Raw genomic sequence first — 25109 nt, 5'->3', positions numbered from 1 at the left:
AATTACATTTTATCCTAATGATTTATATGTATACCTTATTAGCCTGTGACCTTTTGAGGGCATGGACTTTATCTTCCTCTGTGTATACCAGAAACTCTCATAGTGCCTAGGATATAGTTGGAGCTAATTAATGTCAATTCAATGAATGAATTAATGAATGACTATTGAATGAATAAAATACCCATTTTCTTATTTTGCATCTAGGTTGATCTTGCTTGCCTCTAGCCCCTCCATTCCGACCTTAGGAACTGTTATGAGACATGAAAGTCACTTTAATAAAGCTGTGTGTGTGTGTGTGTGTATGGCACATAAGCACATTATATCTGTTAAGTTTGTATATGGGCCCTATTTTCAGATTGCCAGATTGCTCTGCTTTTCCAAAATATATATTGGTGAACGCCCTTCTCAATTTCCTTGGGGGCACCAAGCCAACATGTCCTGCTTTGCCTCTGCTTCCACACCCTGCCACGTCACCCCAGTTCTGCTATGCCAGGAATGTTACTGGGGAAGAGTGGTTCAATGACTCAGAGGACACCCCAGGGATTGAGTGGGAGTGGAGGCAGAAACAAGGTATGGGAGAAAAGATAGGAGACACCCCTAACCCCACTTTTTGAATTTTGCATTCATCCATTCACATATTCAGGAGACACGTATTATATACCTACTTTGTGCCAGGCAGTATTTTAGAGGCTTGAGATCTAAAAATGGATAAGATGTAATCTTTGCCCTGAAATGTTCAATCTTAAGAGGGAGACAAACTAGTAAATGGTCTGACATAATACAAGGTAGTAGGAGTAATAATAGCCATTTTCTGGTACATAAAGAGAAATAAAGATCCTTAAGAGGCTACAAAACAGGGATCTCCTCTTTTCAGGAGGGCTGAAATCAAATTCGCTGATCAAATCCCAGGGAGAATATCCCCCTGTTTGACCTACTGCCTTGTGAATCGGGACTTTATTGGTCTCTTTCCAATTCTAAAAGCAGAAACTGCTTTATATCTACACCAGATGATTTCTAAAATAACTCAGGAAATGGTAGCAGCTCCATGCTTTTGTGAAAACAAGAATAATTTATTCAACAAATATTTATTGACGATCTGAGTGAAACCCTATGCTAGACAGTGTGCCCCCACCTGTTTAGTTGGCTGCAATTGTAAAATACTTAAGTGTCACACAATTCCATCCCTGTGGGACGAAATGTCAATCCAATCATGTGAAGTTTGTCTACCTTCAGCATCCAAAGGAATATGAATAATCCAGCAGGTGGCAGCAGGGAAACAATTATTTTTATTTTGATTTGCGAGAGGTAGAAGGCAGCGATAGTCTGGGCTTTCGGGTCCTAGGTTCCCTTTCTAGAATCTGGAAGACACCCGGATAGAGGATAACCAGACCATCTTGGGCGCTACGAAAGCGAGACCCCCCCCCATTTCTCTTCATTTATTAATTCCACAAATAATTATTAAGCCTCCACCATGTGCAGAGTCACAGATGGGAGAAGCTGGAAATACAAGAGAGAAACAGTCTTTGCTTACAGTCTGATCAGGAAGAGAGAGGTCTTAAGATCCCTACCTAGGTTCACAATCTCTAGGGTACTTTGTTAAAACTTTGTAGTGTTAGTCCACTCACTAAACTAGAATGGGTAATTCATTGTGTCTCCATGCCCTTTGGTGCACAGATTAACAGAGTTAAAGAGCTAAGGGCTTGCTTGGATGGCGGGAAGACTGTGATATGGTCTGACTGCTTTCCAAGGGCCTTTCTGACAGGTCTTCGTTCATTCATTTATCAAATACTTACTGCATTCCGTAAGTATGCCCAGGGCTGCGTTTGAGGCAAAGTGTAGACCTGTTTTGAATGTCATTCAGAGGCAGGCAAGACTGAAGAGCACGTTACAGTAAACAAAGCAGTAAAGCCGGAAGAATACTTAGTCTCATGTGATGTTTTGTGATATTTGAGTGCTTAATATCTTTGTCTCGACAACAGTGCTTTTGTCGGGAGTTCTTCCCTGGGCTCTAAAACTGAGGGCCGGCAGGGTAGACTCACTTATCCCGAGCTCCGGCAATTCAACGCAGTCCTTTCGCAGAGCGGAATATAAATTGACCCACTGAGCCACCGTAGGGACGGTCTACAGTCGGGAAGGGGTTGTCTTCGACGGGTGGATTCGTTAGGGCGTGGGGAGCCCGTGTCATATGACCAGTAGCGGCCCCTCCTATTGGCTCTCACGGGCCACCCTCTCTGCCCAGTCGAGTGGGCTGAAACGCTGGAAAGGTTAAGCGCATGCGCAGTTCCCGGATTTCCCTAGCACCCTGAGTGGAGCGGTGGGGTTGGGCGATAAACAGGCTGTGGCTAGGGAGGGGGGGTGGGGGCGTTTGTTCCGTTGGGACTTTTCACGCTCTTTTATTCCTTTAGGTGTGGTTAGGTTCAGCGGCTTGAGCGAGCGTATTCTCTTGTGAAAGGGGAAAGAAGCTCCCGCGGAGAGCGGTCGAAGTTGCGGAGGGGTGCGAAACAGGAGTTCTCCCCTATGCCAGCCAAATGGTGCGGCCCTGAGCTGTTTCACTACCCGGCCCGACGTGTCTGAGAGAGGCCCCGGAGGGGGCAGGGAGGCAGCCCGCAGAACGCGGGTTCTGTGAAGAGACGTGGAGAAGATTCGATTCGGAGAAGAGGAAGAGCCCGACTGAAGGGGAGCGAGGCCGCTGAGGGGGAGGGGGCTGCCAAGATGGCGTCGTCCTCCTCTGGGCCGTCGGCGGCCGGGGTTTCAGCCTTGGATCCCGCGGTCTCTTCCGGCGCCTCTTCCTCAGGTAATCAGGGTGGGGCGTGGGCAGGGGTCTGAGGACTGCTGGTGCGATGGGAACGAGAGCGAGACCTGGGAGGGCACCTGTAACTGGGGATGTCCGAGAAGTTGCCGGTAAGGAGGACAGAGGCCGGGCTTTCAAATAGCAGGGCTTTCTGAGAGGGCACGAGGAGTCTGAGGAAAGGATGGATTTTGGTTGAGGAAAGGGTGACTGTCAAAAACACTGTCTTCAGGAGACCGAATTGAGGACTTGAAGTAGTAGGGTGAGGAGGGGATGGAGGTTGTAGGTGGGGGTGGGAGGGAAACAGAAGAGAAATCGAAAGGGACGGGGAAAAATTAAAATAAATGGAGGCTTCTTAAGTAGAGGAATTAGTGTGAAAGGCAGGTGGAACCCAAGTTGATTATGGGGTTAATTGGATGAACCTGTGGGAGAGAAGCCATGGAGTTGAAACATGTTTAAGAGTTAAGTGACGCTTTCTTTCGTTTTGCTGTGGAGTTAGGGAATTGTGGATTTTGTTGGAGGTGGGAGTTATTTGAGACCTCTTTTTCCTTAGAGACTCCCCTTCATGCGTCATTCCTTCTCACTTAGTGCCCCCCCCCCCCGCCACGCACACGCACTTGTACACACATATATGTTATATCAAACACCCTACTTCGATGATTCCCATTTCTAGACTGCCCACTTTTGGGAAGGAATGGAACGTTTTGAAGGAAAGTGGGAAAAAGACCCTAAAAACAGATGGAGAAGGTGGAATGATGCATTACAGGGTGAGAGAGGTTATGTTGGGAATTAGGCCTGGGACGGATGGTGTGGTTGGGGGAGGTGGTTCTACGTGCTGTGGGAGAATATTGCATAATAGGAAATGAACTGGAAGAATGCTTAGGCTGTATCAGGAAATTGGCACTTGGAGAATGGAGCCAGGGAACATAGCTCAAAGTAGTTAGAAACTATTGGAGATTGAGGGACTGCCGAGGAGCCACAAGAAAAGCAACAGATTGTGTGTAGGAGGAAAAATGTGTATAAGTGTGGGGAGGGGGTGGATATTGAGTCAGAAACTGTTCTAGAGCTTCCATCAGAAATGTCTGGTGTTCCACAGTGACTGTTGCTTCTAAACTGTGAGCAGGAGAGGCTTTCAGATGATGGATGCTGTACTTGAGATGACTTAACTTAGGCCTGGGATGTCATCCTTGCCTTTTGAATTGGCTATATAGAAGGTTCTACCTTTTATATTTCAGCCGGGTTGGGTACCACTACGTGGTCACGGATACCTTCTTCATAAGCTGCAGTTTTACTTATGTGCATCTATTTTTAGTTTCTTGAGAGGTGATTTTTGCCTTTCCTGTAAAAGCATTAAAGGACCAGATCAACTCATGTTGCATTCTAAGTGTGAAGAATGAAGTAAAGTGACAGATTTTTTTATAGAGTAGTTCCTTAATTTAAAACCTTTCCTCCTTCCCCCGGTGCAGAAAGAACAATGGTTGTGTATAGTCATTAAACTTAACTATCAAGTTACATGTTCTGTAAGAAACTAGGTTAACCTTAAAAGCCATGTGTTTATATCCCAAAATTTGATTCAGTATCTATCTAATGGAAGTACTGGCCATGTGGACAGATTTAGGAGTAAAGGAAATAGTTCTTTGTTACTTACTGATACATTTTTCTTCTCTTCCATCTCTGCTCCTGCTTCAGATAGTTCTTCTATCTTTTTTAGATGTCACTGTATGGTATTTTTTTAATGTTTTTCTGCCAGATCCTAGGGTTGGCATTAATAATTCAGATTGTGTAAATGTTTTGGTCCTGTTGTGTTTTCCCGAGAAAATAAAATTACTAGGTTTCAATGGACTTTACAGCTCCTTGACTGCTGTGTTCATATGAGAAGTCAAGATATAAAAAATACCTAAAAATAGTTTTAGATTCCTATTTTTACTTTTGTTTCTTACAGCTACCCTCTTTGCTCCTTTGACAGTTATTGAAGCAATTGTATTAAGAAATTAAGAAAAATTAAATATTTCTGAAAACCTGATGGGATTTTTGTGTCCAAATACAGTGTTGACTTTATTTGTGTGTCTGCACTTTCACTTAGGTTTGGTCTTAGTAAATTTAATTTAGTAAAATAATTCATTTTAAGGATATGATTGAAGAGAATAGAATATTTGATTCTGATCCAAAAAAGGCTATTAAAAATGGGGTTTATTTGTTTTTATATTTTTTTAATGGGTTGTATTTGTGACTGGAGTTGAGTGTTGCTGTATCTGGATGGTACCAGGGGAATTAGGACATTGACAGGAATGAGTGATGGTTTATGGTTTCCTAAATTGTTAAAGGCAAGAAGGCTGGCCTTGTAGAAATTCAGGGTAGTGTGTGTGTTTGTGTATAACCATTCTAAAACCAGCTTACTGTTCTGAGGTGTTTAGCTGAAATCATTTAAATGTGGTGAAACTCTGAAATCCTAAAGGCAAGATTCTTTGGCAATGTTGAAAATAGATTCAGTATAAGAATGTTAGGATTCAGGGACAGATTGATCTTTTAGATAAGCCACTCATAACCTTTGGAGGCTCAAAATCTTTTGGCTTTCAAATTAGGAAGGACAGATTATTTAGAACAGTTGTTACTGTCTAGATGTTTCCACCATTAAGGCACCAGTAAGCTGGTCTTTTATACTGCTGACAAGTGAAATACAGATGGTAGATCAAACCATATGTTCTAAGAGATGTTTGACATCTTTTCCCATTGGAGTAATTACCATGTTTGAATTTGGGGGAGGCAGTTATAAATGAATATCAGCTTACAGAAGTCATCATCATGTGTTTGTTCTTATACTTTGTTAATAAAAACTGATGCAGTTTGCCATCCAGTCTCAGCTGTTAGATGTGTAAAGGAAATTTATTCCTTCTTTTGCTTTCTCCCCCATCCTCATTATTTGGACAGTGACACCACTTAAAAATAAAATTAGCCCTGGGGCACCTGGGTGGCTCAGTGGGTTAAAGCCTCTGCCTTCGGCTCGGGTCATGATCTCAGGGTCCTGGGATCGAGCCCCGAATCGGGCTCTCTGCTCAGCGGGGAGCCTGCTTCCCCCTCTCTCCCTGCCTGCCTCTCTGCCTATTTGTGATCTCTCTGTCAAATAAATAAATAAAATCTTTAAAATAAATAAATAAATAAATAAATAAATAAATAAGCAAGCAAGCCCTGAAGAGGTGCTGTTGACAGTATGACCATCTGTCACACCAGTGTGCAGAGAGTCTGTTTTCCTATCTGTAATTTGACTAGTTTATCAAGATCTTGAAATTCAGGGGCACCTGGTTGGCTCAGTTGGTAGAACATGTGACTCAGTCTTAGGGTTCTAAGTTCGAACCCCACATTGCTGTGTAGAGATTACTTAAAAATAAAATTTTTTTTTAATTTTTTAATTTATTTGTCAGAGACAGTGAGAGAAAACAAGTGGGGGGGATGGGAGAGGGAGAAGCAGGCTTCCCACCGAGCAGGGAGCCTGATGGGGGTTGATCCCAGGACTCTGGGATCATGACCTGGGCTGCAGCCAGACACTTAATGACTGAGCCACCCAGGTAGCCCAAAAATACAATCTTAAGAAAAAAAGAGAGAGAGAGAGAGCTTGAAATCAGCTACTGAGTCCTTTTTTTTTTTTAACTGCCAGGGAGGGAGTAAAGACTTTCTGTTTGGGAGACTTGATTTGAAGTTTGAAGGAGTTAGAAAGTTAGAAAGTAAAATTAGAATGCTGAAGCTCTTCTGAAATAAGAGCTGTTTGATAAAATCACATGTGACTCCCCTTCTAAGGAAAAAGCACTTGAAACATTAGAAGATCATAAACCTGTAGTTGCTTTTTACTTCAGACCAGAACGTTTCTGAAATTGTCACCCTTTATCTATATGATTTTATCATGAGCACAAATGATTTGGAAGTAACTTTACAGCTCCTTTCCGACTGTATTTTACTTTACTACTGTGGGCAACCTCAGAGGACACAGGACTGAAGCATTTTTATTTGGGACCTTTATCATAGGGCCAGCCTCATCAGTCCCTGATTCTGGTGGTTTTGTTGTTTCTAGAAGAGCTTCACCAGTAAATTATGCTCTAATCTGATAACACCAAATGGTAGGGATTTTGTAGTTTTTTTGGTCTGTGTTCTTTGTATCTGGTGTAAAACATTTGTAGGCTGATCCTTTTCCCTTCCATTCTTCCATACTAGTGAAAAGTAGTACAATTTAAGCCACTTTACTAGAGTGAGAAACTGAAATTTGGAAATGTAAAAATAGAACAGAATATCATGCAGTTAGAATATCACCAGGTACCATTTTGGACGACATTTTATAAGTAGGGAGAGAGGTTTCTGTTTGTTTTTTACATGGGGGTTTTGACACTTTTTTTTTTTTTTTTTGGCCAGAAAACTGACATCAGAATGTCTTTGTTTTTGATTAACCATTTATCTTTTTTTAATTTTTGAAAAAGGTTTTATTTATTTGAGAGAGAGTGAGAGAGTGCAGTGTGCACACAAGCAGTGGGTGGGAGCAGAGGGAGGAGAGAATCTCAAGCAGAATCTGCGCAGACGTGCTGAACTCAGAGCCTGAGGCCAGGCTGAATTCCAGGACCCCAGGATCATGACCTGAGCCAAAACCAAGAGCCAGAGGCTCAACTGACTGAGCCACACAGGCACCCCTGATTAACCATTTATTTCTGCCATGGCTGCCCAAGCCTGGTCAAGTATGATTATATAGATTTATTAAGTATCCAGTATCTGATAGTAATTGGTAGTAATGCACTGATAAGTTAGCTTTGGATATCAAAATAATATGTTTTGCTTGTTAGTTTCTTTGTGCAGTTCTGGGTTGATATAAAAGTCTTCTGATTCATAACTTGGCTCAAACAGGTGCCAACTACTAGTTATTACATATTTTATTAGTCTGTTTTTCTCTGATGATATAGTGGAAACTGTAGCCTGTGTAGTGAACAACAGAGATAACACCAGGCCAAAGACAGAACTGGGGATAAAGAAGGAAGGTGGTTATTTTATTCTTTAAGCTGTATATTTTCTTTCCAAGAATTTTTTTGTGTTCTGACTAGATATAAAGCAAGAGCAAAGTTGTTAATTTCTTCTTTTTCCTGGGTGTATTTCTTGATCATGAATAAAAGTATACTTCAGGAAGTATGTTATTTTCTGATAGCCTGGTAGAGGGAATCTCTTTTTCTCTGTGTTCCAAACCCCAGCTCACCATTCAGTCTCAGAGAGAGTGTTTGGCCTGATGGTATTTCCTAGAGGAAACCCCTTCCTAGCCCATTTCCCCTATTGCACTTCACTTCTCCACCCTTTCCTATCAAAAGAGCACTGTTTAGTTTCTAAGTATGTGTTAGTTGGTTTTGTTCCCATCTCCTATGAGTGTCCATAGTTCTTTTTGTTGTTTACTATTTGAAGTGAACCTTTTTTGCTCAACCTATTTTTTTAAACTTTGTCCTGTCATTTTTCTTTGTCCTCCTATGAAATTCCAGTCTGTTTGTTTGTAATGACTGTTGACAATAGATATTTTATTTTAAAGCTTTTATTTTTAAGTAACCTCTGCACACAGCATGGGTCACTAACTTAAAAGATCAAGAGTTGTATGCTCTACTGACAACCCGCCAGACCAGACACCCTTGTAGACAATACGTATTAATTGGCAATCATCTGATTCCAGAAAAGGTTTCTTCCTGATGAATCTGAGGAAGACTTTGGCAAAAAGTAAGGAGGGCAGGTTCCTTGTAGGGAGTACGATATATCTTATTTGCTTTATGTACTTAACCAAGTAATACGGAAGTAACCCAGAATAAGCAGTATACCAAAGGATCAGTGATGTTAATGGGAAGTAGGCTAAGGGAAGGTAATCAAAGGAAGTTGTAGGGAGAGAATGGGAAGAGGGTTTTTTTAGGATACATAATTAGCTAGAGCAGAGTAGCTTTCCTGTGCACAGTGTACGTAAACACCCTGGTGAACTTCAAATTTTCGTTTACAAGAACGTGTATAAAAGAGATGATGGAAAAGTAACATATCTCTGATTTTCCTTGTAATTGTCTTGAAGTGCATTGTTGGGCAATTAATGTTCATTATGATATCATTAAAATTAGACTTTCTCTGCTGAAACATGTACATTCCAGTCCAGCAAGAGTCATTGCTTTTTCCGGATAGATAGAGCCAGATTTGGAAATAAGAGGTGGCAGTCTGCCAAGAAATCTCAATTATTTCTTGGCCATGGGTGGCTTATCCAAGAGACTCAGGTCTTTTATTTATTCATTTTTTTAAAGATTTTATTTATTTAGTTGTCAGTGAGAGAGATTACAAGCGGGGGAGCAGAGGAGAGAGGGGGAGAAGCAGGCTCCCCACTGAGCAGGGAGCCCAACACGGAACTCTATCCCAGGACCCTGGAATCGTGACCTGAGCGAAGGCAGAGGCTTAACCAGCTGAGCCACCCAGGTGTCCCGAGACTCAGGTCTTTTTTTTTTTTTTTTTCCATTTTTTAAAAGATTTTATTTATTTATTTGACAGGGAGAGAAAGAAAGAAAGAGCACAAGTAGGTAGAGCAGCAAGTAGAGGAAGAAGGAGAAGCAGGAGATGTGGGGCTTCCATCCCAGAGTCCTGGGATCACGACCTGAGCCAAAGTCAGAGGCTTAACCAACCGACAAATAAATAAGATCTTAAAAAAAAATTCGCCTTGTAGAAGCAAAAGTTTGTCAAGAGGGAAATGTAGAGGTATTTTAATTAAATTTGGAAACAGGTTCAGGGAGCTTGTTACTTGTGGCAGAGGTGTTGCATTGAGGCTGTATGTTATCAAGATGAGTCTTAGTTTAAAAAAAAGAAAAGGGTGAGTCTTAGTAAACTTGTGGCTCATTCCTTGCTGCTTAATAGTTGGCTGTTTTCTGAGGTGACCCCAGGACTAGTAGATCAGACTGCTTTGTGTTTTTGAGCTTTTGCTTCTAGGAGCATCTTTGCCTTTCTGACTTGTTCCTAGAAGATACTTAGGAAAACTCAACACTTGCTAGGAAACAAAATTCAGTTTTTCTCTGGGCTGTGGCTTGGTTATCTTAATCGGCTTAGTTTAGTCCTTATTGAGGGTATAGTAATGGTCCTTTTTTGTTCCTAAACACTACGTTTTTGAGTACTCAGCACTACTTCTCAAGGGGTGGACTGATATTTCAGACATTTCTGAGTATTTTCATTTGAAGAACATATTGTGCCCCCTACCTGCAGGGGTATGCTTAAAATGGTTTTCAGTATCTCAAGGTAACAAGGACGGAAGAGATTGCTTCAAATAGTGCAGCAGATAACTGGGCTGTGTTTTGTGTTTTGTTTTGTGTGGGGTTTTGCTTTGATTGGGGGTTATTTTTTGTTTTTGTTTTTTTCTTTTAAATCCTCTGACTCTTGGTCTGACCAACCAAGAGAACTCCTGAGATTTAGCATTTTGTTTCCCAAAAGTCTGCTTTTATCGCTTTGTGCTCTGTGTACGTATTACGGACACATTTGTATGCTGTAGTATTGAGCTGTGTCTGTGGGATTGCTTCTTTACAACCTGCCCAGGCAAACTCAAGTTGTCTGAGGAATGCACATCCGGCCAGCCTCTAGCATCCCCAAATTATATGTGTACTTCAAACATTGAAGTCAGTCACACACTGCCTCTTAGTTTCTCATCGGGTGGATGATGTCATTTCATCTCTGACGGAAATGCTTCTGCTCTGAAAGTGCAGGGAGAGGCTCTGGTATTAAGGCCAACTCTGTTTTGTTCTGCACACTGGGGGGGGGGGCGGGGAACAACTCTTGTTTCAGAGGTTTTCACAGTTTGGAAATATATTTATTTCAGTTATCTCTTTTAAAGCCAACTCATTTACCCCTCTGAAGTTTGCCTTTTTTATACTTCTCAGAATTATATTAATGATTTTTTTCTTCCTCTATATTTCCTCTTTCCCCTCAGTAGTGAATCTTAATGTCCTGAAGTTCAGTAGTAGCAAGCAAATGTATGGAGAGTCACAGTGGTGTTTTGCCAAGAAACCAGCCCCTCCAGTACCTTTTTTTTTTTTTTTTTAAAGATTTTATTTATTTATTTGACAGACAGAGATCACAAGTAGGCAGAGAGACAGGCAGAGAGAGAGGAGGAAGCAGGCTCTCTGCCGAGCAGAGAGCCCGATGCGGGGCTCGATCCCAGGACCCTGAGATCATGACCTGAGCTGAAGGCAGAGGCTTTAACCCGCTGAGCCACCCAGGCGCCCCCCTCCAGTACCTTTTTAATCAGAAACACACTTTAGGGTGGGGCCAAGGACCAAAATGGAGTGCTTCCTTAAGACTAGGACAGAGTTACTCAGAAAAATACTCTGTGACGTGGTGTGATGATTCATCATTGTATTTTAGCAAGAATCAATTGGGTTGTTGCCATTTTGGCCCTTGACTGGTTCAGCTGCTTTGAAATTATTTTCTTAACATTAAAGATTTCCAAGCTTATTTTCATAATTTAGCAGATAAATTTTTTATATTTTTCAGGGCTAGATATCCAGGAGATAAGCTGAAATTAGGTATCCCTGTTTTATAGGAGAATATTGATATTCTGGAGGACTTGAAAGATAGACCTCTTCAAGGAGAACTTCTTATATGTGCTGATGAAGTTTTGTTTCAGGTTGTACAAGCATCTCAGAATTATACATGGTAGAGAAAGAGAGTGAGTGTAGAGGAGTCATGCGTATTTGTAGCTCAGGATTGTCAGCAGCATCCTGGACATTGTCTTTTTACATTTTTTTCTTTTAGTGTGTCTCTGCAGCAGCTTAATATGATTGTAATGAGCTTGAGTTAATGTGTGGGGTAGGAGTGATGTTGGTCTGTATATGTGGGGCTGTTGAGTAGTGGTTTACTGGGGAAAATGGAATATACAGCAAAGAGCACAATAAAGTCAGCCCTGTGTATCTCTTTTCCTTAATTACTAAATTATTGATGTAATTATTTTTTATATAAAATTTACATGGATAAGGAAAAATAGATATTTAAAGTTACTAAATCAAGCTAATTCCACTATTCAAGATAGTTATACTTAAACATTTTGATATATGATTTTTTTGGACCTTTTCAATGTGTATAAATAATACAAGTGAATTTATAGATAAGTTTTTACAAAAATATGATACTGTGTAATTTTTTTTACATTTTTCCATGTCCTATCCATAAATATACATAAAAATAATGGTTTATATGTTCCATTTTATGGCTAGATTTATGTCACCAATCTCCTTTGTTCATTTAGACTTTTTCCAGTTACAGTATCTATCCAATAATAGTTTTTATATACAGTGCTGCAGTAACTAACTTTGTATGTACATTTTTGTCCACTGATTGTTTCTTTAGAATAAATTCCCACTTCTGGGTCAAATTGTACATGTATATTTTTAAGACTTCTTGCTAGATTTTGCCAAATTACCTTCCAAGAGTGGAAAACACTCAAATAAGATACACACGTTATTTTTTGAAAGGGTACATGCCTGTATGCAAAGGAGTTTTGTACCAGAAAAATTTTTGCCAATATGAAATCACTCCAGGGTGAAATGATTTGGGTTACAAATTTTGTGACCACTCTTGGAATTTTTCTGCCTGAACTTCTCCTTTACTTGTTTTTTGAACGTTAACCTAGAGCTACAAAAAAATCATTTTACATTTCATAGTATGGTGCTAGGCGTCAGTTTAGATCCTGTTCATAATTTTATATTTCAGAGCTTTTTTTTTTTTAATATGCTTATTCTGCTGTAAGCAAGTAGAACCCCAGAAGTAAGTGATAACTTTCTGTTTTTCCTCATTTAGGTTTCAACTTTCTGTGCTGTGGGGTCAACCGTAAGAGAGGTAGATCTGATGTGTATCTGTGCTGAAGAAGCATGAGCTCCTTGCAGTAACTAGAAGCCAACTCCTCTTCCCCATAACAATTGCAGACTTTTTGTAGTAGTAGTAGTACATGGCCTTCTTCTGAGAAGGCTGTGGATGTCTTGCAAGCATTATTTGACATTAGCTCACATTTCTCTCTGCCCTCCCCAAAAAAGATGCTATCGTAACACAAAAGTTTCTTTTCTCACAGTTCCACAGTATAATATGAATTAATTGACTACCTTTTGTCTCCCTCAGTTTTCCTATACCTTCATTTCCTTTTGTTTCAGTAAATGAGTCTCAACTCTTCTTTTCCCTTTCTGCTGCATCTCTCATTTCCCCTGACCCTTCCCATTCTATAGATAGGTTTCATAATTCACAGTGGTGATAAAAAGTGGTAGTATTTGTAGAGCATTTATTATATGTTAAGTGCTATACATGACTTATTTAATTCTCTTAACAATCCTGTGAGGAACATGTTATTTCTCCATTTTATAGATGAGGTAACCAAGGCCTAGAGAGTTAACTAACTTGGCCAATGTTGCCTAGTTAAGTGGTGATTTAGTACTCAAACCTAGGTGTTCTGATTTCAGGGTCTGCATTTCTGCCTACTATGCTGTTACTGCTCCCCTGACTAATCTGATAGTCTGTGTGTGAACTAACTTGATTTTAAACCAGATTAACTACTTGTTATTAATTGGGTACTGACTGAACCAGGACTCCTTGGTGAAGGAAAGAATAGTACAGAAAATTCCTCTTCTGAACTTGGCTCTCCTGGAAAAACAACAGAATTTTGAGCTCTTCTGTGCATAATATGTGGAGTTACTGATTCTTTCAGTCTTTTATGCAAATATCTTAGAAGTGAATGTGCCAAAAGAAAAAGTTAATTGCCAAGGATTGGTAACTGATTTTGCAGTCAATTACAAGATCCCTAAAACAAAAAGAGTTTGTCTGTCATATGCCCTCTTTTTATCCACTGCAAATTCAGTAATCATAAAACCCTTATGCTTTTAATCAGAGCAAGTCATGGTCCCACATACACCAAAAAGAAAACTTTAACCTGAGATGAATAGAGCTCTTTTTTTCCTCTGTTAAAGTTGTTGATGTTTTATTACAAAGACAAGTGAGAACCTTAACATCTATAAAACGGTGAAACTGCTCTTTCAAGAATCAGACTTGAAAGAAGTTTCTGCTGCTCTAGAGTATAGGCATTATTTGGTTCAGCACAAGGATAACCTCACTAAAAGAAGTGAAAGGTATTTTCCTACTGTTTTTCCCAGTAACATTGATGACCATTGCCAGAGGAACAGAGTTGTTGTTTCTGTTAACTTAAGACTGATATGGGAGTACTTGGGTGGTGCAGTTGGTTACGCATTTGACTCAGGTCATGATCTCAGGGTTGTGAGGTTGAGCCTTTTGTCAGGTTCCTTGCTCAGCGCCAAGTCTACCTGGATTTTCTGTCCTCCTCTCTCTGTCCCTTCCACCCATGCTTGCTTGCGCGTGCTCTCTCTCTCTCTCAAATAAATAAGTAAATCTTTAAAAGAAAAAAAAAAAGATTGAGAGGAATTGAAGGAGGAGGGACTCTGCTCTTAATCCTCTTTCAATGAAAATGAAAAATAGATTTCCTTGTCCCAAGAGAAGAGGGTACCCAGGGAAGGAAAATATGTGTTCCTATTGTCTATTAGCATTTCTGAGATTTATTTAGTTTGTAGAGCGTTCTAGTTCCCCTGGTGCTTTCTTGGCCCACCTAGACTTTAGATGGCCAGAAAATAGAAAACAATAGATGATTTAGAAGAAAGAATTGAATTGGGATTAGGAATGTGAATTCCCATTCTGCCTCTGTCATCATCTTTGGTCTGTGATTTTGAGCATATCTCTTATGCTTGTGCTTTTCTTTATAAAGAGGATTAGACTAAAAATATTACAGGGCCTTTCAGAATGATTTTTTCATAATATAAATGGTTATTGATTTGTTAGCTTGGCAATGGGTAAGTAGCATCATTTGTGACTGAAGGAGCTAAGTTTTCAACTTGTTTTGTTTAAAATCAACTCTCATGGGGCATCTGGGGTGGCTCAGTCAGTTAAGCATCTGCCTCTTGATTTCAGCTCAGGTCCTGGAATCAAACCCCAAGTCAGGCTCTGTGCTCAGCACAGAGTCTGCTTGTCCCTCTCCTTCTGCTCCTCCCCTTCTCATTCCTTCTCTCTCTCTTTCTTAAATTAATAAAATCTTTTAAAAATTTTTTTAAAAATCTTTTTTAAAAATCAGCTTTAGGGGGACCTGGGTGGCTCAGTGGGTTAAGCCTTTGCCTTCGGCTCAGGTCATGGTCTCAGGGCCCTGGGATGGAGACCCTCATTGGGCTCTCTGCTCAGCAGGGAGCCTACTTCCCTCTCTCTCTGCCTGCCTCTGCCTACTTGTGATCTCTCTCTCTCTCTGTGTCAAATAAATAAAATCTTTTAAAAATAAATAAAAATCAGCTTTCATCAGGAGCTATAGATTTCAGCCAGACTGAGCTTGCTTGGCCAGAGTTTTTAAAAATTTCCAAAGTGAGAGGGATGACTGGGTGGCTTAGCCAGTTAAGTATCTGACTTTGGCTCAAGTCATGATCTTAGGGTCCTGGGATCAAGCCCGCCCCTCGGGCTACCTGATCAGGAAGGAGTCTGTTTGTCCCTCTGCCCATTCCCCTGCTCATGCTCTTTGTTTCTCCCTCTCAAATAAATAAATAAAATCTTAAAACAATTACCAGAGTTAGTATACCTTTGCTTCTCTGGGGTTTCGTTTGTTGTGGTTGTTTTTGCTTCTCAAGGTATTTTACATTTTCTTTCTGCAGAGGAACTAGGGTTCAGTATTGCCATGGTTGGTTCTATACATCTATTGGTCCACTCAAAAATAATTTTTTCTAATGCAGTCTGTTTTGCTTTTAGTACTGCAGCATTAACTAGTAGTTTAGAATGTTTCTTGGTCCAGGACCTGTTAATGAGTAGGAGTCCCAACTTAGTGCAGTATAAAAACAAAGTCACTGTTAGAGCTTCATCTTGATGCCTCCTTTTACCAGAGAAAACCTCTCAGAAAGAAGCTAGCTCAGGTGAAGAAGCTTGATTATCCAGACTTGTTTTCTTCTATGGTATTTTTTCCCTAAACTTTTTTTTTTTTTTAAAAGATTTTATTTATTTATTTGTCAGAGAGAGCACAGGCAGACAGAGTGGAAGGCAGAGGCAGGGGGAGAAGCAGGCTCCCCGCTGAGCAAGGAGCCCAATGCGGGACTCTATCCCAGGATGCTGGCTGGGATCACGACCCGAGCTGAAGGCAGCCGCTTAACCAACTGAGCCACCCAGGCACCCCCCCCCCAAACTTTTAATTATAAAAATTTTCAGACATAAGGGGCGCCTGGGTGGCTCAGTGGGTTAAAGCCTCTGCCTTCGGCTCAGGTCATGATCCCAGGGTCCTGGGATTGAGTCCCGCATCGGGCTCCCTGCTCAGTGGGAAACCTGCTTCTCCCTCTGCCTGTTCTTCCTGCCACTTGCCTTGCTTCCCTTCCACTGAGTGAAATCCTCTCACCCTGGTTCTGGGTACTTTGCAAGAATGTAGCAGCTCTAGAGCTACTTGTGGGATAAAACTAAGAAAGGTGGCAAGGTAGAGCTTTTCAGGGAAGTATAGGACTTTCTTACTAACTCTTGTGCTTTGAAATCATTTAACTGCCTTTTTTTCCCTCCATTGATTAAATTTGTCTAGTGACTACTTACGTACAGAGGAGGTTATTTTCTAGATAAGAATGTCAAACAGGATGGGATGTTGGCCCTTCTTGGTTCTGCCAGATCCTTCCAAACCTTTTCCTCAGTGGTAAAAAAGGAAGGGCTAGGTCAAGCACTGATCAAGGAGTCCAGAATCAGTGTTTGTCTTCTCAGCTGAAAGCATACTGATTTTCTCATTGAGAATCAGTGATTCTGTAGTTTGCATGTGTGCAGTTGCAGGAGGGTGTGGTGGAGGGGTACAGCTGAGGGGTTTGGGAGGAGCCAAGTAATTTGAGATGCTAGTTAAAATTCCTTGAAAGTCTAGGTAATTGAGCATTAAACCTTGCTGTGAGCCCAATTTTGCTTTTGCTTTAGAAATCACATAGAAAGAATACATTTGTATAGCACCTTATGGTCCATTTGATTTAGCTTATCTCATCTAATCTTTACATAAGTTTTTTTTTTAAGATTTTGTTTATTGAGAAAAAGCAAGAGAGAGCACAAGTGGAGGGGAGCAGAGGGAGAGGGAGAAACAGACCTCCATCTCAGGATGCTGGGATCACGATCAGAGCTGAAGGCAGACGCTTAATAGACTGAGCTAGTCAGGCATCCACAAGACTTTTTTTTTAAATGATGCTGTGTGGGGCTTGAACTGACAACCTTGAGATCAAGACTTGAGCTGAGATAGAGTTAGATGCTCAACTGACTGAGCTACCCAGGAGCCCCTACATAAGCCATTTTTAAAGATTTTATTTATTTGACAGAGGAGAGAGAGAGAGGAGCCCAAGCAGGCGGAGCAGCAGCCAGAGGGAGAATTGGCTCCCGCTGAGCAGAGAACCCAATGTGGGACTTGATCCCAGAACCCTGGGATCATGACCTGAGCCGAAGGCAGACACTTAGTGACTGAGCCACTCAGGCGCCCCAGGCCTTCTTTTTTGCGTTTTTTTTTTTCTTTTCTTTCCTTGCCTTTTCTTTCTTTCTTTCTTTCTTTTTATTTTTATTTATTATTATGTTCTTTAAGATTTTATTTATTTATTTGACAGACAGAGATCACCAGTAGGCAGCGAGGCAGGTAGAGAGAGAGGGGGAAGCAGGCTCCCCGCTGAGCAGAGAGCCCGATGCGTGGCTTGATCCCAGGACCCTGAGATCATGACCTGAGCTGAAGGCAGAGGCTTTAAGCCACTGAGCCCACCCAGGCACCCCACTGAGCCACCCAGGTGCCCCATCTTTTTTTTTTTTTTTTTAAGATTTTATTTACTCACTTGACAGAGATCACAAGTAGGCAGAGAGGCAGGCAGAGAGAAAAAGGAAAAAGCAGGCTCTCCGCAGAGCAGAGAGCTGGATGTGGGGCTCGATCCCAGGACCCTGGGATCATGACCTGAGCTGAAGACGCAGAGGCTTTAACCCACTGAGCCACCCAGGTGCCCCTCTTTTTTTTTTTTTAAATGATTTTACTTATTTACTTATTTATTTGAGAGAGAGCACACAAGCAAGGAGGAGAGGTTGGAGGGAGAAGGAGAAGCAGACTTCCCAATGAGTAGGGAACCTGACTCAGGACTCCATTCCAGGACACTTAGTGACTGAGCCACCCAGGCACCCCCATAAGGTTTCTAATATAGGTTCATTGTTTTAGTTAAGCATAGAGAACAATTTGTCTGATCTAATAGGGATTTGAACCCAAGTCTCCTAATTTTTAAATAGCTCAGCATGTTGACTCCTGGCTAAAAGCTTATAAGAGATAAAAGGTTAGACCTTGCCTGCCTCTCTGCCTACTTGTGTTCGCTCTATCAAATAAATAAATAAAATCTTAAAAAAAAAGGTTGGACCTTTTCTTCTTTGTTGATGGACACCTTAAATTTTATAGTAAGTCAGTAGCAGTTTTATTCATAAGTCAGAATTATCCTTATTGTTCCTTGGAAGCTTTAGCTTGGGGTTCCAGTAATAATTTATTTTGTCTTTTACCCAGCTGAAGTTGATCTGATTAAAGATGAAGCATCTATAAAGGGTGTAGATAATTGGGCTTTTCTGGTTTTCCAGTTTTTTGGGTCATTTTATGTAGCAGATCTTCCTAACAGCTAGATGACATTTCCATTGCCTCCTATTTTGGGAAGAAGAATGAAAACCATCTGTTCCCCATTTTTTGCCACCCTGACTCACTATGGGGAAGGAAGTTTTGCTGCTATGCTTATTGGTAACAGAAGTATGTGGTCTGTGGCCTCTGTACGACTGAGGTCTATTGTCATAACCTTTCCTCTGAGCCCAGCTATATTCTGAAATTCTCAGGGCCCTTGATTATTTGCCTTAAACAATGATAATTAGAGCTTCACCTTGTTGCCCTTAATCCCATGTGTTGCTGCCTCATCATTAGTCCTTAAACATACACTGGAACCTGGGATCTTCCTGCTCAGGTGTTATTGCAGATCCATCCCATTAGGCTCCTCTTTTTAATTTTCTTTAATATGGCTAATCTTTATTCCCTTTGAATTTGTTAGAATTAGATTGTAGGTCTGTATCAGTAGTCTTTGTATATGAAGGTCAATATTTTCCAGTATGAATGGGGGTAGCTTGGCGGGTGGGGGGACAACAAAACAGTCTGTCTTCCTGAGTGGTCATGTGTCTCCAGTGTGATCATCGATGAAGGTTATGGGGATGACAGACCCTTAAAAACTGATTTAACCTTTCAGAGTAGATTTTTTTTTTCAGGAAATTATTCTTTTTTTTTAAATAAATTTTTTTATTTTAATAAACATATAATGTATTTTTATCCCCAGGGGTACAGGTCTGTGAATCGTCAGGTTTACACATTTCCAGAGTAGATTTCTTACAGATAGGTTCTTTTAGTCATTTTGTAAACATATTCTTAAAATCTTTCCTAAATTGAAATGGATAAAAGTATTAATACTTATGAGATTGAACGACACAGTTATCTTATACATCTGCACTGATTAAATATTTGGTAAGTAAAACTCACTTTAGTAAGTAAATGCTAACAAATTCCTATTGAGTTGCAGCAGAAATCAAAATGAGGTAGGGATGCAGAATCATTGTTTCAACATTGTATTTTCTTATCCTTAGCTGCCTTATCTCCGTAGATCAACTCTTTACCTTTCTCTGAAATAATAAATAGAGGAGTAAAGCAGCACAGATATGCTCTAGAAGTTCTTACCCTTTTAGCTGTACGGGAAGAATTATTAATCAGCCCTAGACTCTCCAGTGAGTCTTACGTATCTCTTATGCCCTTTCTCTTTCAGCCATGGTATCAGATGAGACCCTTTTATCCTGATGGTTAAGTGTATCAAGAACAGATATATTTCCTGGAGAACTGACTAAGAAAAGGAGTATGCATAAGGGCTCTATGAGTATGGAAGAAGAGGAAGGGATATTTAAAATCCCTATCCAAAAGGATTTAGTATCACAGAGCAAGAGGCAGGAGCTCATTGTCAGGTTTAGTTGGACTCAAACCCCAATTGTTTCAGTGTGCTTGATAGAAATTGTGGGCCCTAGTGTGTGTGTGTGTACACTTCTGATTGTGTTTTGTTTATTCTTTTGACAGCATCAGGAATCAAGAGATCCTTGCCGTCTGAGGTGAGTTTGATACCGATACATATTTCTGAAACTTTAATTCTGGAATAGAAGGATACCTGTTTATGACATCTTTATTTTCTCCCTACTTGGATCTTGGGAGCTAGACAGGACTTTTACATCTCTTTGGTAAACTAGAGATTATACAGCTACTTTTGTTGTAGTTTATTATAGATATTAATAATAGCTCTCATTGATTGAGCTTTTTTTTTTAATGTATCAAAGGTAGTGTACCGAAGAGTAAATAATTTATCTAAGCGTCCTTTATTCTTATTTAATCTGGTAAACGCTCCTGTGAGCTAAGTACCATTGCTATCCATGTTTTATAGATAAGTAGAGTGAGGATTAGAGGTTCTACAGTTGGCCCAAGGTCACACAATTAATAAGGCTGGGATTAAATCCCACATAGTTCGTCTCTAAAGCCTACTCTTTGGTTTTGCTATTACTGCTTCCTGGTTGCATAGCTTCAGTGAATTTGAAGAACTTCTTTTAACCATACAGACGCTGTTAATTTCCTGAGTTTTTCTTTTCTGTGCAAAATATCTTCCATTTGCTTAACTTTCTTCCTATTCAGTATTTCTCACACCTCTTATTTCTTGCCTCTCTCCTGGCTTTTGTGACAGGGTTTCAGAGTGCAGACCCCCTTTGGCCTGAGATTTTAGGTTTTTCTCTTAGAACCTCTTCCAAGATCTTTGAGATGATATACTGAGGGTTTTCTGATATTAAGGGCCTTAGAAAGAAGAGTAGAACTTGAATATCAGGCCCTAAGATCATGACTCCCTATTTACACTGGCCTTTTTGCCTCTGGCTTATTAACTTAATGAGTACTAACATCACGAAGAATACCTTTGCGTCTTTTGTGCTTCATCTTGATGTGGGAAATAGCCTTCTAAACTCTGCTCTACTGGTATTACTCCTTCCTTATTTTAGGGTCTGTCCTGTGGGTGGAAAACATAGCCATATCATGTTCCCAGGAGTCTCTTCAAGGCACTGAGGGCTCCTATCTCAGAGGAGTCATCTTATTGCCTCAGTTTTTTAATTCCTAGGTTTGCAGTACTTGCATTTGCGAGCGGCTAGATCGTTTTTACTGGTGAATGCACTTTGAGCAGGTAGTATTCATGTCAGGTTGAAAGTTACAGGGGTAGAAGTTTCTGAAAGAAAGCTGGTGAAAAAAAGATGGGGGTCTGTGGAACTACGTTTAACCTGCCTTTTGTGAACTAAGGTTTGTTCTTTTTCCTGGAGCAGCTGTTTCATACTTCTCTTGTCTCTACTTTTCCTTAATGTCACTCATTTTTTTATGTCCCCCCCCCCTTTTTTTTCCTTGAGGATCAAAAGTGAAATATGTGTCCCTTGGAATTTTCTGTGTTCTTTTAGCCAGTTAATTCATTTGGAAACAACACTAAAGCTGTGTGGGTCTTGTGAAGATTTTACAAAATATTTGTAACGTAGAATGGGTGGGTTGAGTGTTCAGTTTGTTTTAATGTATCACGGTAGCTATATGGTGTATTACATAGGGATCACATGCTAATTTTGACTCTTCTTTTTCCAGGTGCCTTATGCCTCTGGCATGCCCATCAAGAAAATAGGCCACCGAGGTGTTGATTCCTCAGGAGAGACGACTTATAAAAAGGTGTGTCTGGGTGGAACACTTTCATTTTAGTCCAGGAAGGGATAGTTCTGTCCCATTGGTTTTATTCTCCACATTTTGTCTCATTTCTTGATGTCCTAAGCTTTTGCACAAGAGCTATCATACAACTTGGACTTTAGAGTTTACTTTCAGTTCTGGACCACTTTGGGAGGTGCTCAGGCTTCCCAAGGACAGTGTTCAACCTTTCCATTGAGTGTTTATACCTTGTTTGATACAGTGTGTGTAGATATCTTAGAGTCCTTGGAGTTCTGGCCCATGTAAATTTTTCTTGTGGGTGTTCTCTGTCTTTATTGCATTGTCAGGGACCTGACCCGCTCTGGGAATGGGCTCAAGGCCCTTGTCAATCCAGCATTTACTTATTGAGCTCTATTTATGTGCTGAACATTGAGACAAAAAGATGAGTTTCTAGGCTAATTGGAGAGGCACACACTTCAAAATCTAGTTATATATGTATGTGTGTGTATATGTATAAAATTTGGGGGGCAGAGGGTAATCTCTAACAGGGCACCTGGCTGGCTCAGTCAGTAGAGCATGCAATTCTTGATCTCAAGGTCATGAATTTGAGCCCAACATTGGGCATGGAGCCTACTTAAAATAAATTAATTTCTGACCCTAACATGGGGCTCAAACTCATGACCCTGAGATCGAGAGTCACATGCTTTACTGACTGAGCCAGGCAGGTACCACTCTAGTTAACATTTTAGTGCCTAATGAAGACTAAGTAGAAATACAAGTAATTTAATACTTGGTAAGAGTTGGGGATAAGGGAAATCATTTAGAACAAAACTGTCCAGTAGAACTTTCTATAGTGATTGAAATGTGCTATAATCTGTGTCCTCCAATGGTAGCCACTAGTCATACTTGAATGTGGCTGGTAAGACTGAAAAGGCAGATTTTCAGTTTTTATTTTAATGAACTTAAGTAGCGATCTCTGGCCAGTGGCAAGTGTATTGGACAGCACAGATCTAGATGATTTGATATTTTCCCATGGGATTGTAAGAGTGAGGTTCTTGAATTCGTTGTTTTTTACTATAGTGTGATCATTTTAAATCTTAACACTTCTTACAGAAATAATTTGAGTCTTTCAGGCTTTCTCTTCAATTAGGAACTTTTATTGCCAGCCTGTCATCCTTGGGACACGAGTCAGGCTCTGCCTTAAAGGACTGAAGCTTCTGTAGCCAGGTAGTCCATCGGCATATCAGTCCGTATTTTAGTTACGGTCTGTATTTCATGAATAAAATGTTTGGAGAGCCCCAGACATTCTGCACACAGGAATCTTTGAAGTGAGACTTAAAATTTTTCTCTCAGTACAACATATCTTCCAAATGTTGATATGGATTGTGGCTTCCAGCTATAAATTTGGAGAAGCAGGAACACCTTGCCTAGCTGAGGCTGACTCAGTCCTGCCTTTGCTACTGTGTATTTTCATACCCTTGCAACCTTTAGCAGGCTTAACTGCCATGTAAAGCAAGAGGATGGAGGAATTGGACTGCCACAGCTTAGTCTGAAGTACCAGAAGTGCCATTTGCTTTTCAGTGCTTCTTTTGGCTCTTCCCTCCTGAGTTTTTATTGTTCTGATCAGATTTAATACTAGAAACTTTCCTATTTTCTCTTCTGTTTCTCAGACAACCTCATCTGCCTTGAAAGGTGCCATCCAGTTAGGCATTACTCACACTGTGGGAAGCCTGAGTACCAAACCAGAGCGTGATGTCCTCATGCAAGACTTCTATGTTGTGGAGAGTATCTTCTTCCCCAGGTACAAAGGTTAATGTTCAGGGGAATGTCCTGGGAAGTGTGGCTTTTTCATATCAACCTCAGGCCAGTTTTAGGGGTTCAGGTCTAATTTAGGCATGTGCCCAATGTCCAGTCCTTAACTTGATCTTGGGGTGATGTAGGAATAGAGAATTTAGAGAGCAGATGGTGTCCTTTGAATGCTTCCATAAGCCACCGGCCTGTGGAGTGAGCCCTAAAAAGCAATTCAGTGCACTGGGTAGGGGCAGTCTGACTCCCTGTGCCATGTCTTAATCCCCATGTTGTGGCTTTGTCCCACTAAGTAACTGACTCATCTAATCCCTCTCTTCTCTCAAAAGGGGTGTATTGACCTGCCTCTGGTTTACTCTGAGTGTCTGCCAAGGGTGGACTTCCTGGGTGACAGGGACTGGTAAATTACAGCTTTTTCTATTTTAACCCCACAGTGAAGGGAGCAACTTGACCCCTGCTCATCACTACAATGACTTTCGGTTCAAGACCTATGCACCTGTTGCCTTCCGTTACTTTCGGGAGTTATTTGGTATCCGGCCTGATGATTACTTGGTAAGCTCTCGTTCCCAGGACTCTATGACTCCAGTATCAGAGGCATCCTCCTAAAGGAAGACCCTTTCTCCAGTCTTGCTCTAATATACCTTTAGAACAGAATTGCATCTGTACTTAATTTCTGGTTGGACAGGCCCTGGTATTTCTGAACTTCTTACTCTCTTCTTCCTGGGCCCCAGTACTCTCTCTGCAGTGAGCCGCTGATTGAACTCTGCAACTCTGGGGCTAGTGGTTCCCTCTTCTATGTGTCCAGCGATGATGAATTCATTATTAAAACGGTTCAGCATAAAGAAGCGGAGTTTCTGCAGAAGCTGCTTCCAGGATACTACATGGTGAGGGAAGAGGAGCACTGGCCACCTCTGCTGCCCACTCCACTCCTAGACAAGGCTGGGAGGGCTCTCTTGGGACACCTGCTTGGCTCAGTCAGTTAAGCATCTGCCTTAGGCTCAGGTTATGGTCCAAAGGTCCTGAGATCAAGCCCTGCGTAAGGCTTCCTGCTCAGCGAGGAGCCTGCTTCTCCCTCTCCCTGCCCCCTGCTTGTGCTCTCTCTCAAATAAGTAAATAAAATCTTTAAAAAAGGAAAAAAGGCTGGGGGGCTCTCTTCAGCAGGGCAACACAAAGTCAGCATTCCTGTCTTAAAGATGTAGTTTGTTTTGCGGTTTTTTGCCCCATCTCTTTTGTCTCTCTGGGGCTAAAAGGGTTTTTTTGTTTATGTCTTTTTTTTTTTAAGATTTTATTTATTTGAGGGAGATAACGAGAGAGAGAGCACACGAGTGGGAGCAGTGGCAGAAGGAGAGGGAGAAGCAGACTCCCTGATGAGCCCCACATAGGGCTCCATCCCAGGACTCTGGGAGCATGACCTGAGCTGAAAGCAGGCACAACCGACTGAGCCACTCGGGGACCCCATCTGTCTTATTTTAAGCGTTATTTGACTTAGACCATCCTACCCAAAGTTGAAATTCACTGATAATTTTGTTTTCTGTTCTTAATCCACCTCCTACACTAGGGAATGAAGTTGTTACTTCTACTCCATCTTAACTCTGAGTGACTGCTCTCAGAGCTTCTAGAGAAGTTAGTTTTGCTTTGCATCACAGCCACAAGAATATACTATACCAAGGGCTTAGAGTTAAGACTTTTTCAACATGATCTTTTCTTAAGCCTCTCTAAAAGAATACCCAT

General features: G+C 41.0%; 1 protein-coding gene across 4 annotated transcripts in view; it reads left to right on the top strand.

Annotated features, from left to right (window-relative positions):
• Positions 1-2322: 2322 nt before the first annotated feature.
• The window catches only part of PIP5K1A (phosphatidylinositol-4-phosphate 5-kinase type 1 alpha), a 35697-nt gene continuing 12910 nt past the window's right edge, over positions 2323-25109 (top strand). For 3 of the 4 annotated variants that reach the window (XM_080800960.1, XM_080800957.1, XM_080800959.1), the window contains exons 1-6: positions 2401-2794; positions 19941-19972; positions 21519-21599; positions 23243-23373; positions 23813-23930; positions 24110-24262. In XM_080800960.1, the coding sequence (XP_080657086.1) occupies positions 2713-2794; positions 19941-19972; positions 21519-21599; positions 23243-23373; positions 23813-23930; positions 24110-24262 (597 nt within the window). In that variant the 5' untranslated portion in view covers positions 2401-2712. Of the gene's footprint in view, positions 2795-19940; positions 19973-21518; positions 21600-23242; positions 23374-23812; positions 23931-24109; positions 24263-25109 lie in introns of all 4 variants that reach the window. The other variant, XM_080800958.1, reaches the window with a different exon arrangement.

This window comes from Martes martes, assembly GCF_963455335.1.
Source record: "Martes martes genome assembly, chromosome: 4".
Taxonomy (NCBI): Eukaryota; Metazoa; Chordata; class Mammalia; order Carnivora; family Mustelidae; genus Martes; species Martes martes.
This window is presented reverse-complemented; position numbering and strand designations above follow the sequence as displayed.